Source organism: Hemiscyllium ocellatum, chromosome 11, assembly GCF_020745735.1.
Source record: "Hemiscyllium ocellatum isolate sHemOce1 chromosome 11, sHemOce1.pat.X.cur, whole genome shotgun sequence".
NCBI lineage: Eukaryota > Metazoa > Chordata > Chondrichthyes > Orectolobiformes > Hemiscylliidae > Hemiscyllium > Hemiscyllium ocellatum.
The window spans coordinates 43,706,174-43,719,241 of record NC_083411.1 but is presented as its reverse complement, the minus strand read 5'-3'; the positions used below and the strand labels follow the sequence as shown (position 1 = coordinate 43,719,241).

The following is a 13,068-nucleotide window of genomic DNA, read 5'->3' as shown; positions in this document are numbered from 1 at the left end:
TCAGCCACTCCTCCATCAAATTCTCCAGTCCACCTATATTCTCCTGTATTATTTGATAGTTCCTATGCTTTCTGCTACTCCACCAATCTTCATGCATCTGCAAACTTAGTGATCAGATCATTAATGCCCTCTTCCAGATCATTTATGTCTGATAGTAACTGTGTGTAATTGACAGTGTCCTTGTATAATATGTTTCTCTGTTGTCTTTTATTCTTAGTAAAGTGGTTTTACGCCGTTCCGGTTCAATGGATGAGACTGGGGAGATACTCTGGTATTTAGCTCTTTGTCTGCTCCTGGTCTCTCTGATACTGGGAGCAGCATTATCAAAAGGAATCAAATCTTCAGGAAAGGCAAGTCTTGAATAGAGTTAAAACTAATGACAAAGTACAGAATTCTGCAACAATAAAACTAGAATTTAGAAGCCCTTTTGTGAAGTAGCTGTTTATCTCCCAGGTGATGTTGACAGTGTCTCATTGAGGAGCAGCCGATCCATAATACATCAACACTTCAGGCCTGAGGGAAATGTTAGTCCAAAGCCTTTAATCTCTGTATCATTGGAGAGCAGACATATGCCCAAAGATACCCATTGGGATCTTGTGGAAACCCTGACACACAGATCAACGTGTAAAATGACCAAGAAATTGAATATTCTGATGGACAATTTCCCTGCTCATTGAGACCTTCCATAATGATTTCAACTTAGTTCCAATGTACTTAGCTGGATAGCTACCCAGGAATTGTTTGACAGATTCATAGAATCATAGAATCACGATAGAATCCCTACAGTGTGGAAACAGGCCATTCAGCCTAACAAGTCTACACCAATCCTCCGAAGAATAACCCACCCAGAACCATTCCCCTACTATTCTACATTTAACCCTGACTAGTGTACCTAACCTACATATCCATGAACACTATGGGCAATAAACTATGGCCAATTCATCTAACTTGCACATCTTTGGACTGTGGGAGGAAACCAGAGCACCCAGAGGAAACCCACGCAGGCATGGGTAGAGTGTGAAAAATCCACACAGACAGTCACCCGAGGATGGAATCGAACCCAATTTTATGGCACTACGAGGTGGCAGTGCTAACCACTGAGCCACTGTGCCGCCCCATTCAAAACATACCAAACTCTTTGGTAATGATATGGTGGCAGCAGTGGAAGTGGGTGTGCACCATTTGAGGGAGATTGGAGAGAGGTTGTGGAGAGACCAAGCTTCATAAAATATCTTCAGCTACAATGAAGCCTTGATTGATTCCACCATCCTCCTGAAGGTTTAGGAGTGTCTGACAGGTCCGTTAATACACACAGCATCTCAACATCCTCCTCATCAGCATTCTTCTGTATACATCCCCACCAAGGTCTTTACCTGAGTCCCCTGTAACAGGGCTTCCTTTGACCTTGCCCTGCACTGAGCTGGAATGTGAATCATTCTTGTTTGGCTGTAGTCCACTCACACCCGGTGACTCACCACATGTTGGTCCTTGTTCAATACCAGCCTCCAACACAAGTGTCGTGCCAGTGTTTGAGTTGGTGTCTGAGTGTCAGATCAGGAGCTTCTGCATCAATGTGGTACAGATGCTGTCCTCTTCCTCCATGGGACACTGAGACTGGTCAGGCTAGGGATCTAAAAGTCGACAATTAGAAAAGAGATGAGGTTTGGCTGAGGGTGGGCTAGGTAGTAGGATATCCATAGTCACACTGTAACCAGAATCACGATGACAGCAGATGATGGTGATGGATGATGGTGAGGTGCATTTTGAGAATAGCAGAAGGAATAGTCCTCCTGTTTTGCGTAATGTATCCAATTGCTGCAACAAAATAAAGTTTGAGGTAATATAAATCAGAAAGCAAAAACACACCATCATACTCAGTTTACTCCCTGCAGCACTGTTCCCTGTGATTCTGTGATCCATCTTAGGGGGACTCAGGCGATGCAGACATTATCGTTATCTCACTGGTTCTAACCATTTTGTTGTGTGAAGGATCAGCTGAATAACTGAAGGTGTGTGGAAACAATGAGACCTGGGTGTAAGCCTGGTAACTGGATTGTGAATGAGGGTAGACTGAGTATCTGGGTGTGGGATATGGGTCTTGTTGGGGTTACTGCTACTGAAAAATGGACATTGCATCTGGTGCAGTGTTGAGGAAATATCCCTTTCTGTTTCATTCTCGACATTGATTACTCTCCTATTAGTGTATAGTTCAGTGTGGTCAATGATGTCCCAGTAATACAGGGAAATCTAACAAGTTACTCTCCACACTCAGGTGGTTTATTTCACTGTGACATTCCCGTACGTGGTTCTGACCATACTCCTGATCCAAGGGCTAACCCTTGATGGAGCCAATAAAGGAATTCAATTCTACATTGGGAGCCAATCAGACTTCTCCAAACTGGCTGATGCTGAGGTAAGTGTAATATTCGAGTTGACTGAAGTTCACATTGTTTAATATAGTTGCTTTTTGTTTCAGTTTGATTTTGTGATAACCTGGAATCGCCAATATTAAAACCTGATTGCTGCTTAAGGGGGCTCTTGTTTAAATGCCACAGAACACACCTTTGATGTTGCCAAATTTTAACAGAGCCCCATGATAAATCGTAATGAGTTAGTTTACAGTTTCTATCATGCTGCTGCTTTGGGGTGGGAAGAGTTGGAGAGGGCTATGGTAGGGAGGGAAAAGATAAAATGTCATGGAATGGGTTGGCAAGGGTTGTGATGGGAGAGAAGGGATTGGAAAACTGGGTCAGAACGAATGAGAGGGAACTGGATTGATTGAAACTTCTTCTCGATGAATTTTTTCTGAAATGTTGGAAAAGAACAAATTATAACATTTTCGGGTGACTGGATACATATTGGGTGAAATTGGAGAAAATCGTGCTCCTCACTCTCATCAACATCTTTGGTCTGAGTGAACATGGAAAGTGATGGGGAGTTGTATCCACCAATCAGATTATTGTATTGTGAAATGTACCACTGATGATTTCCAATAAGAAGGAAGTGTGAGGTTAGTCTATGTGCATGTGATTGAGAGAGAGGAGGATTACTCATTCATTGTGGGACCAACCCCCAACCCACTCCACACTCCTCACAATATTGTAGTTTTATCAGTTAGATGAGGTGAAGGGAAATCTCTCAGCACTGATTAATTCTTCCTTTGATTTATCAGGTTTGGAAAGATGCTGCAACACAAATTTTATATTCCCTTGGAGTTGCCGTGGGACCTTTAATAACTCTGTCATCCTCCAACAAATTCCACAACAACTGTTACAGAGATACCATCGTAGTCTGTGTTGTTAATTGTGCTACGAGTGTGTATGCTGGATTTGCCATCTTCTCAGTCCTTGGACACATGGCTCATGTACAAGACAAGCCTATTGCAGAGGTTGTACAGTCAGGTAACTGCAGAGTCAATCCTCCTGCTCTGAGTGAATGCAAAAGTACAGCATCACATGATGTCTCTCATGAGTAAACTATCCTCTTGCAGCCTTTACTTTATAAATATTTATTGTGGATCTCAATGGAATTCTGAGCTGATAACAAAGGGAACAGAGTGCCGGGATAGAATGAACATGGAGAAAGATGTTTCCATGCTTAGGAGAAATTAGGACCCAAGGGCACAGCCTCAGAGTAAATCGATGAGCCTTTAGAAGTGAGATGAAAAGGACTTTCTGTAGCCAGAGTGTGGTGTATCTGTGGAATTCATTGCCACAGAGGGTTGGAGAGGCCAAGTCAGTGAGTGCCTTAAGACAGAGATTAGAAAGGGGAACAAGGGTTGGAGGGAGAAAGCAAGAGAATGGAGTGGACAAAAGTATCAGCATATAATTGGATGACAGAACAGACTAATTTTTCTGCTCCAATATTGTACGGTCTTATAGCAAACTGTGATGTTCAACAGAAGATGGATTGAGAGGTGGGAACTCTGCAATAACTGTAAGTTGGGGATTAGATCATTGGAAATCTGGGATCTGAGTATCAGCTCAGGGATAACTCTCTCTCGAGTGAAAGGAATCAAATATCTCTATTTAATCCCTTCTCATCCTGACCTCTTCAACATTCTCCTGCTCCTTTCCCAAGGAGTTGTTGGATTTGGAGTTGTTGCAACGAGGTGGAAGGTTTTAATTTCTGAAGAATGTGATTAGCACCACCCATTGTAATGGTGTAAGAATAATGCCAGAGAATGCCAGAGGGGAGTCAAGGAATACTTCAAGCACTGATAGAAGGATTCATTTAGAGTCATAGAGTCACAGAGATGTACAGCATAGAAACAGACACTTCGGTCCAACATGTCCATGCCAACCAGATATCCGAAATCAATCTTGTCCCATTTGCCAGAATTTGGTCCATATCCTTCTGAACCCTTCCTATTTATATAACCATCCAGATGACTTTTCAATCCTGTAATTGTACCAGCCTCCAACACTTTCTCTGACACCTCATTCCAGACACGCACCACCCGATGCATGTAAAAGTTGACCATCAGGTGCCTTTTAAAACTTTCCCATCTCATCCTAAACCCATGACATGTAGTTTTGGACTCCCTCACCCTGTGCAAAAGGCCATAATTATTTACCCTATCCATGCCCCTTGATTTTATAATCCTTATCACCTCCAATGCTTCAAGGTAAATAGCCACACTCTTTTCAGGTTCTGCCCATAACTCAAACCTTTCAATGCTGAGAACATCCTTGTAAATCTTTTCTTAATAATTTCAAGTTTCACAGCATCTTTTCTGAAGAAGGGAGACCAGAATTGCATACAGTATTCAAAAAGTGGCCTAACCAATGTCCTGTCCAGCCACAATGTGACCTCCCAACTCCTGTACTCAATGCACTGACCAATAAAGACAAGCATGTCCTTTTTTCTCCTGCGGTTGCAGTGGGAAGAGAGACAGCAGTGACCAGCAGCCTGATGGGAAGATGCCGAGGTGGGGGGGAGATGGTGTTGGCGTGGTGGGCTTCTGGGAAACTGAGGCTTTGTACTTGGGTGGTTGCATTACCCCAAACACAACTCGGATAGTGTCTCCTACCCACCCTCCTCCACTAACCAAAAAAAATCCTGTGCACTGGATTGACAAGGTGACTAGTATTTTTTTCCTTTCCTTTTCATTTTCAGATGGCTCGTTGGGAATTTAGAATAGTAGGAATGGAGGTTAGGGCAGTTGAATGTTCCTCCTGCAGAATGTGGGAAGTAAGGGTCACTGCAGGTGTCCCAGCTGACTGCATCTGCGGGAAGTGCCCCCAACTCCAGCTCCTCGAAAACCATGTTAGGGAACTGGAGCTATTGCTGGATGAACTTCGGATCATTCGGGAGGCAGAGGGAGATATTGAGAGGCATAACAGGAAGGTAGTCATACCTCAGGTCCAAGAGAGATGTAGATGGGTTACTGTCAGAGGATAGAAAGGGAACCGGCTGGCAGTGCAGGGATTTTGAAGTTAGGGATAGATTTTTGATTACTCCAGATCAAATCGGTAGATAGAAGGAGGAAGTGTTGGGTATTTTATAAGGCATTAAGATGGACAAGTCCCCAGTTCCAGATGGGATCTATTCTGGGTTACTGAGGGAAGCAAGAGAGGAAATAGCTGAGGCCTTAACCGACATCTTTGCAGCATCCTTGAACATGAGTGAGGTCCTGAAAGATTGCTATTTTCTCCTTGTTCAAGAAGGGTAGCAGGTATAATCAAGGTAATTATAGACTTGTGAACCTGACATCAGTGGTAGGGAAGCCGCTGGAGTCGATACTGAGGGATGGGATCTATTTATATTTGGAAGAAAATAGGCTTATCAGTGATAGGCAACATGGTTTTGTGAAGGGAAGATTTTTTCTTACCAACTTAATAGAATTCTTTGAGGAAGTGGCAAAGTTGATTGATGAGGGAAGGGCTGTAGATGTCTCATACATGGACTTCACTAAGGCATTTGATAAGGTTCCTCATGGTAGGCTGATGGTGGAAGTTAAGGCGCATGGGGTCCAGGCTGAGCTAGCTAGATAGATAGAGAACTGGCTGGGCAACAGGAAACAGAAAGTAGAAGTCAAAGGCAGTTTCTCAAAATGGAGATCTGCGACCAATAGTGTTCCACAGTGATCCATGCTGTGACCATTGCTGTTTCTGATATACATAAATGATCTGGAGGAAAACATAGGTGTTCTGATTTGCAAGTTTGCTCATGACACTAGGATTGGTGGAGTTGCAGGCGGTGAAGGGGACTGTCAGAGAATGCAGCAAAATCTAAATAGGTTCGAGAGTTGAGCAGAGAAATGGCAGATGGAGTACAATCCAAGCAAATGTGAGGTGATGCATTTTGGACAATCCAATTCAAGAGCAAACTATACAGCAATTGAAAAAGCCCTGGGGAAAATTGATGGAGCGAGAGATCTGGGTGTTTAGGTCCATTGTACCCTGAAGGTGGCAATGCAGGTGGACAGAGTAGTCAAGAAGGCATACGGCCTGCATTCCTTCAAAGGCCGGTGTATTGAGTACAGGAGTTAGCTGGTCACAGTTGTGTAGGACTTTGGTTCGGCCACATTTGGAATACTGCATACAGTTGTGCTCCCGAAAGAATGTGGATGTTTTTGAGATCGTGCAGAGGTGGTTCACTAGGATGTTGCCTGATATGGAAGGCATTTGCTATGAAGAGAGGTTGAATAGATTAGGATTATTTTAATTAGAAAGGTGAAGGTTGAGGAGGTCCTGATTGGCATCCACAAAATCATGAGAGGTATAGACAGGAAAGATAACAAAAAGCTTTCTTCCAGAGTGGCGGATTCAATTACTTTGTCATGATGTCAAGGTGAGAGGGGAAAACTTCAAGGGAGATATGAGTGGAAAGGTCTTTGCACAGAGAGTGGTGGACACCTAGAAAGCATTGCCAGTGGTGCTGGTAGAGGCGGGCATGATATTGACATTTTAGATGTATCTAGACAGATACAGGAATGGGCAGGGAGTGGAGGGATACAGATCCTTCGAAAATAGGCGAAAGGTTTAGGTAGTCTTTGTTTCTTTGTTCTAATTTGTCCATCAATGTCAGCGAAACAAAGGACCTGGTCATCGGCTTCAGGGAGAGGAGCAAAAGGCACACCCCTATGTGCAAAGGAGCAAAGGACACGCACCTTGGATTAGAAGGAAATTGAAGCTCATGTAGACTGTTTCATTGGAGGCAGTAGTATGTACTACCCGTCCAGTTAAAGTCAGTGAGCTGAAATGTGAATGAAATGTATAAGTTTGCATAATGGGTGGGATCTCAAACAACAACAAGAGTATAGGAAAGAAATTGAGAGCTTTGTGGCATAGTGTAAAGACAACCATCTGTCCATCAATGTCAGCTAAACAAAGGCCCTGGTTATCAGCCTCGGGAAGAGAAGCAACATACACACCCCTGAATGTATCAAGGTGCTGAGGTGGAGATGGTCAAGTTACGAGGAGTAACAATCTCCAACAATCTGTTCTGGTCCATCCACATCAATGCTACAGTTAAAAAAACATACTAATGCCTCTGGCAGACAAAAAAAATCCAGTCTGTCCAAATGACTCTTACCAATTTTTATAGTTAGACCATGGAAAACATCCTATCTGGAAGCATCAGAGCTTGGAATGGGGAAACTGCACAAAACCACAGAGAGCTGTGAACTCAGCTCAGTCCATCACATAAACCAACCTTCCATCCATTGATTCCATCTATATTTCCGGCTGCCTCAGAAAAACAGCCAACATAATCCATGGCCCCTGCCATTCAGATTATACTCTTCTCCACCCTCTTCCATCAGGCAGAAGATTCAAAAGTTTGAAAACATGTACCAACAGATTCAAGAACAGCTTCTTCCCGGCTGTTATCAGACTCTTGAATGACCTCTCAAATATTAAAGTTGATCCTCTCTGCACCTTCTCTATTGTTGAAATACCATATTCTACATTCTGTTCTATTATCCTGATGTATTAATGTATGGTATGATCTACCTGCCTAGCACAGGGAGCAGCATGATGGCTCAGCAGTTACCACCGCTGTCTCACAGTGCCAGGGATGTGGGTTTGATTCCAGCCTCGGGTGACTGTGTGGAGTTTGCACATTCTCCCTGTGTCTGTGTGGGTTTCCTCCCACATTCCAAAACATGTGAAGGTTAGGTGCATTGGCCATGCTAAATTGCCCATAGTGTTTGGTGCATTAGTCACGGGGAAATGTATCCTGGTGGGTTACTCTTGTGAGGGTCGGTGTGGACTTGTTGGGCTGCAGAACCTGTTTCCACACTTTAGGGAATCTAATTGAATACTTTTCACTTATCTCCAAACAATTGACAGGAGCAAATCAAATCAAATCCAATTATACTGAAGTAGAGAGAAAAACAAACCTCACTAACAGCACAAGAAATCCAGGCTGAGAAGTGAAATGATTTATTGGAATTTGCCGAGCGATCACATTTCATTGCTATGACATTTGGCCCTGTGGAGAGACTTTTTTAAGGAGATTGGGAGCCACAACAAAAAAAACATCAGAAAACATCCATTACTGCAGGAAGCAACAGGAACTCCTCAACTACTGCAAAATAATTCTAACGTCAAAATGATGAAAACTTAAAAAAGAAACAGAAAGGGAAGGCATCCAAATCTCATACCAAGAAAGTTTTAATCCGAGAGATGGATCAAGATAAATATAGAATTGGACATTTTGGAGACTGTTTTCAAGATCTAGACCAGTTCATAATTGGATATCCAGTCAGACCAGAACAAACAATACACTTTCTGTCATTGGAAATGTTGCTGTTGATTTAACTGCTCAACAAGGAGTTCGTGAAAACTAAGGAATCAGATTAACTGAAAATTTTAACAGCTTTTGCCTCGACTTGGAAGTAAATATTAAAGACTGTAATGTCTCCAATTAAGAAGGAATGTTGGCTGTAAATTCACATCAATATTTTTGTAACGGTTCTGTATCACAATTTAACACAATGCCCCGAAAGATAGAATGGATAGTCAAACAAATATTTCAATAAGATTATACTCACAGTCTCAGTCTAATTCCATAATAAATTGATGTATCTTTATCTCAACTGCAGAGTGATGAAGAAGACATTTGACAGGGGAAGTGGCTTCATTGGTCATTGCATTGAGTATAGGAGTTGGGGCATCATGTTGTGGCTGAATTGGACATTGGTGAGATCATTTTTAGAATAAAGTATACAATTCTGGTTGCCCTACAATAGGAATTGTCCAACTTGAAAGGATGCAGAAATGATCTACAATGATGTTGCTGCAACTGGAAGGTTTGAGCGATAAGGAGAGGCTGAATAGGCTAGGGATTTTTTCCCCTTGGAACATTCTTTCCAAAGTTTATAAAAATCATGAAGGTCATGGATAGGGCAAATAGGCAAGGCCTTTTCTGAGATAGGGAGGGCTAAAGCAAGAGGCAATGTTTTAAAGTGAGAGGGAAAGATTTAAAAGAAACCTGAGGAGCAACCTTTTCATGCAGAGGGTGCTGCATGTATGAAGGAAGCTGCCAGAGGAAGTGGTGGAGGCAGATACAATTGCAGCATATGAAAGGTATCTGGACAGATACATGCATAGGAAGGATTTAGAGGGATATGGGCCAGATGTTGGCAAATGGGACTAGATCAATTTAGGGTATCTGGTTGGCATGGACAAGTTGGAACAAAGCGTCTGTTTCCTTACTATACACCTCAATAACTCTTCGAGAGTACCAGGTTGTAAAAAAAAACACATTTTCTTACAATTGATACGTTTTGCTTATTTTAAAATTGACTTTTCTGAATTGAAAATGGCTTCTACCTGTCAGATAATGGGCAAGTTTCCTACCAGTTCTAGAAACTTCCACCAATATCATTATAAAAGATAAAGCTAAACCACCATTAGTTTGGAGTCTCCAACTTTCATTGCGTCAGTGTTGCATTCAATAATTAGAAAAGAATAGTAGATAATCCATCCCCCAGTTAGACTTGGTATCAAACTTCATAACACCTGAAAAAGTGCTGATGGAATATCATCTCGCTCAGCTAATCAACAGTAGCTGCTAACCAGGTCATAAAAATTGACTTTGTATTTCCTCTTGATCCTGTAAATTTGCATTGTCATTCATGGAGTCTCTTTATCTTATTTTGGTACAACCAAATCTGCAGTCTTCTAAGTAGGTCTTAATTACCACAAAATCTAATTCCCAGACATTTACTTGTTAGAACTGGAAAAAATGGACCAAATCTCATATTAGATTAGATTCCCTACAGTGTGGAAACAGGCCCTTCGGCCCAACCCAACCCATTTCCCTCTGACGAATTGACTTAACACAATGGGCAATTTAGCATGGCCAATTCACCAGACCTGCACATCTTTGGACTGTGGGAGGAAACCCACACAGACACAGAGAGAATATGCAAACTCTACACAGGCAGTCACCTAAGGCTGGATTTGAACCTGCGACCCTGGTGCTGTGAGGCAACAGTGCTAACCACTGAGCCACTGTGCTGCCCATAATCATGATTAAAAGGAATTCTGCAATTGCTACTTATAATCAGCTAAATATGCTGCTGTCTGAGCTTCATCAGAAATGTACCCTCACTGGACATTCACTGTCTGAATTCAGACAAAGCAAGTGAATGTCCATGTTTTTGGATTTTAAGTTATTAATGTTAACAAATTCTTTCACTTCCTTTTGTTTCTTCCTTGTATGTTTGAGCATGTGCAAGTGTTGCAAAACCCACTCCCTGATGTGAATGGATGATTAAATCATACATTTAATTTAATCCTAAAGAGAGACTTTGGAAATTGGACTTAGAAAACATCCAGAAACCTGTTTGAAAAGGAACAAGCAAAAATATAAAACACATCCAGCAACTAAAATAATTTAATTTAACCCATTTTGCTCAAGTCCCTGACATGAGACATGAAAGATTTCTGGTGTGTGCAGAAGCACACATGTTACTTGTTTATAGATGACAGTAATGTATGAAATGTTTGAACATTTAACTCTTGAAATTTCTACGGTTGGATCTAAAGAATGGTAGACTCTATCCACCCAAACACAAAACCGGGGTTGGGCTTGTACAGTTGAATTCAGCAAGGTCAGAAAGGCAGAGGTTCTGATGTGTCTGGAAATATCTACTTGAAAAAGCTTTGTAATGTTTTTTTTAAAACACTTAAACAATGAAAGGGGACTGTCCACTTCTCCCAGTTCAGGTTTTGGTTTGGTTTGGTTTGGTTTTAGCAAGCTGTTTTGTTTTGTAGCTGTTAGTCACATTTTAACTGGGAACCCAGAGAAGCTGTTGGGAACCCACAGAAGCAGATCCACACTGATCCTTCCTGACATGTTCCGAGGGAGTCTATCCTGCCTGACATCACAGTCTTTGGCTGCTGGCTTAGCACATCCGTCATCACACTTATGATCAGAATGTGCCACATACCACAGCAGGAGTGCCTGCTGACATTTGTTCACTTCTGGGATTTCATTGGCACCAATGCTGTTAATCTTTAGTTCAGGTTCCATCTGTCTATTGTAAGCATTGCTAACATTACCATATAAATTCTATCCACTGTTTAGGTTTTGGATTGGTTTTTATTGCCTATCCAGAAGCTCTTGCCCTGTTGCCATGGGCACCTTTATGGTCCATTTTATTTTTCTTCATGCTGCTCACTCTGGGACTGGACACTCAGTTTGCAGACTTAGGTAAGAGAGAAATTACTTCCCTTAACTAATCATTTTCTACTTTCTTGAAAGGAAGTTATCTGAAGCAGTATGATTATATTGAAGTAGAAGTTATTGTTAGTGGATAAATGAACAAAGAACAAAGAAAATTTACAGCCCAGGAACAGACCCTTCGGCCCTCCAAGCCTGAGCCCATCTAAATGTACTGCCTAAACCTGTCTGTCAATTCCTAAGCATTTGTATCCTGCTGTTCCTAAACTATTCATGCATCTGTCCAGACGCAAATTAAATGAATCTATCATGCCTGCCTCTACCACCTCTGCTGGCAACATGTTGCAGACAACCACCATCCTCTGTGTGAAGTACTTGCCACGTGTATCCCCCTTAAACTTTCCACCTCTCACCTTGAAAGCATGACCTCTCGTTATTGAATCCTTCACCCTGGGAAAAGGCTTGTCTCTGTCCACCCTGTCTATACCCTTCATGATTTTGTAAATCTCAATCAGGTCCCCCCTCAATCTCCTTTATTCTAGTGAAAATAAACCTAATCTACTCAACCTCTCTTCATAACGAGCACCTCCATACCAGGCAACTTCCTAGTAAACCTTCTTTGCACCCTCTCCAAAGCACCCACATTCTTTTGGTAATGTGGCGCCCAGAACTGTACACAGTATTCTAAATGCGGCCAAGCCAATGTCTGGTACAATTTAAATATGACTTGCCAGCTCTTATACTCAATACCCCGTTCAATGAATATGCCTTTTTGACCACTGGAACCACCTGTGCAGCAACCTTCAGGGTACAATGGACCTGCACTCCCAGATCTCTCAGCCCATCAACTTTTCCCAACGCTCTTCTGTTCATTGTATAATTCGCTCTAGAATTAGTCTTGCCTAAATGCATCACCTCACATTTTTCTGGATTGAAAGCCATCTGCCATTTTTCTGCCCAACTCTCCAGTCTATCTACATCCTCCTGTATTCTCTGACAGTCCCTTATGCTTTCTACTACTCTACTGATCTTTGTATCATCTGCAAACTTGCTGATCACACCAACAGTGCCCTCTTCCAAATCATTTATTTAAATCACAAACAACAGTGGCCCCAACACTGAACCCTGTGAAACACCACTAGTCACCTTTCTCCATTTCGAGAAACTCCCTTCAATTACTACTCTCTATCTCCTGTTGCTCAACCAGTTCTTTATCCACCGAGCTAGAACACCCTGCACATCATGTGACTTCATTTTCTCCATTAGTCTACAATAGGGAACCTTATTAAACGCCTTACTAAAGTCCATGTATATGATATCAACAGTCCTTCCTTCATCTAACAACTTCAAAGAAACTCTATTAAGTTGGTAAGACATGATCTCCCCAGCACAAAACCATGTTGCCTGTCACTAATAAGCTCATTCTTT

The 13,068-nt window shown here is 42.0% G+C and overlaps 1 protein-coding gene across 1 annotated transcript in view; it reads left to right on the top strand.

Moving 5' to 3' along the window:
* Positions 1–13,068, top strand: part of LOC132820318 (sodium- and chloride-dependent neutral and basic amino acid transporter B(0+)-like) — an 87,759-nt gene that overhangs the window by 46,510 nt on the left and 28,181 nt on the right. The window contains exons 6-9 of the mRNA XM_060832342.1: positions 218–350; positions 2,273–2,413; positions 3,173–3,401; positions 11,545–11,670. Of these exons, the coding sequence (XP_060688325.1) occupies positions 218–350; positions 2,273–2,413; positions 3,173–3,401; positions 11,545–11,670 (629 nt within the window). The remainder of the gene's footprint in view (positions 1–217; positions 351–2,272; positions 2,414–3,172; positions 3,402–11,544; positions 11,671–13,068) is intronic.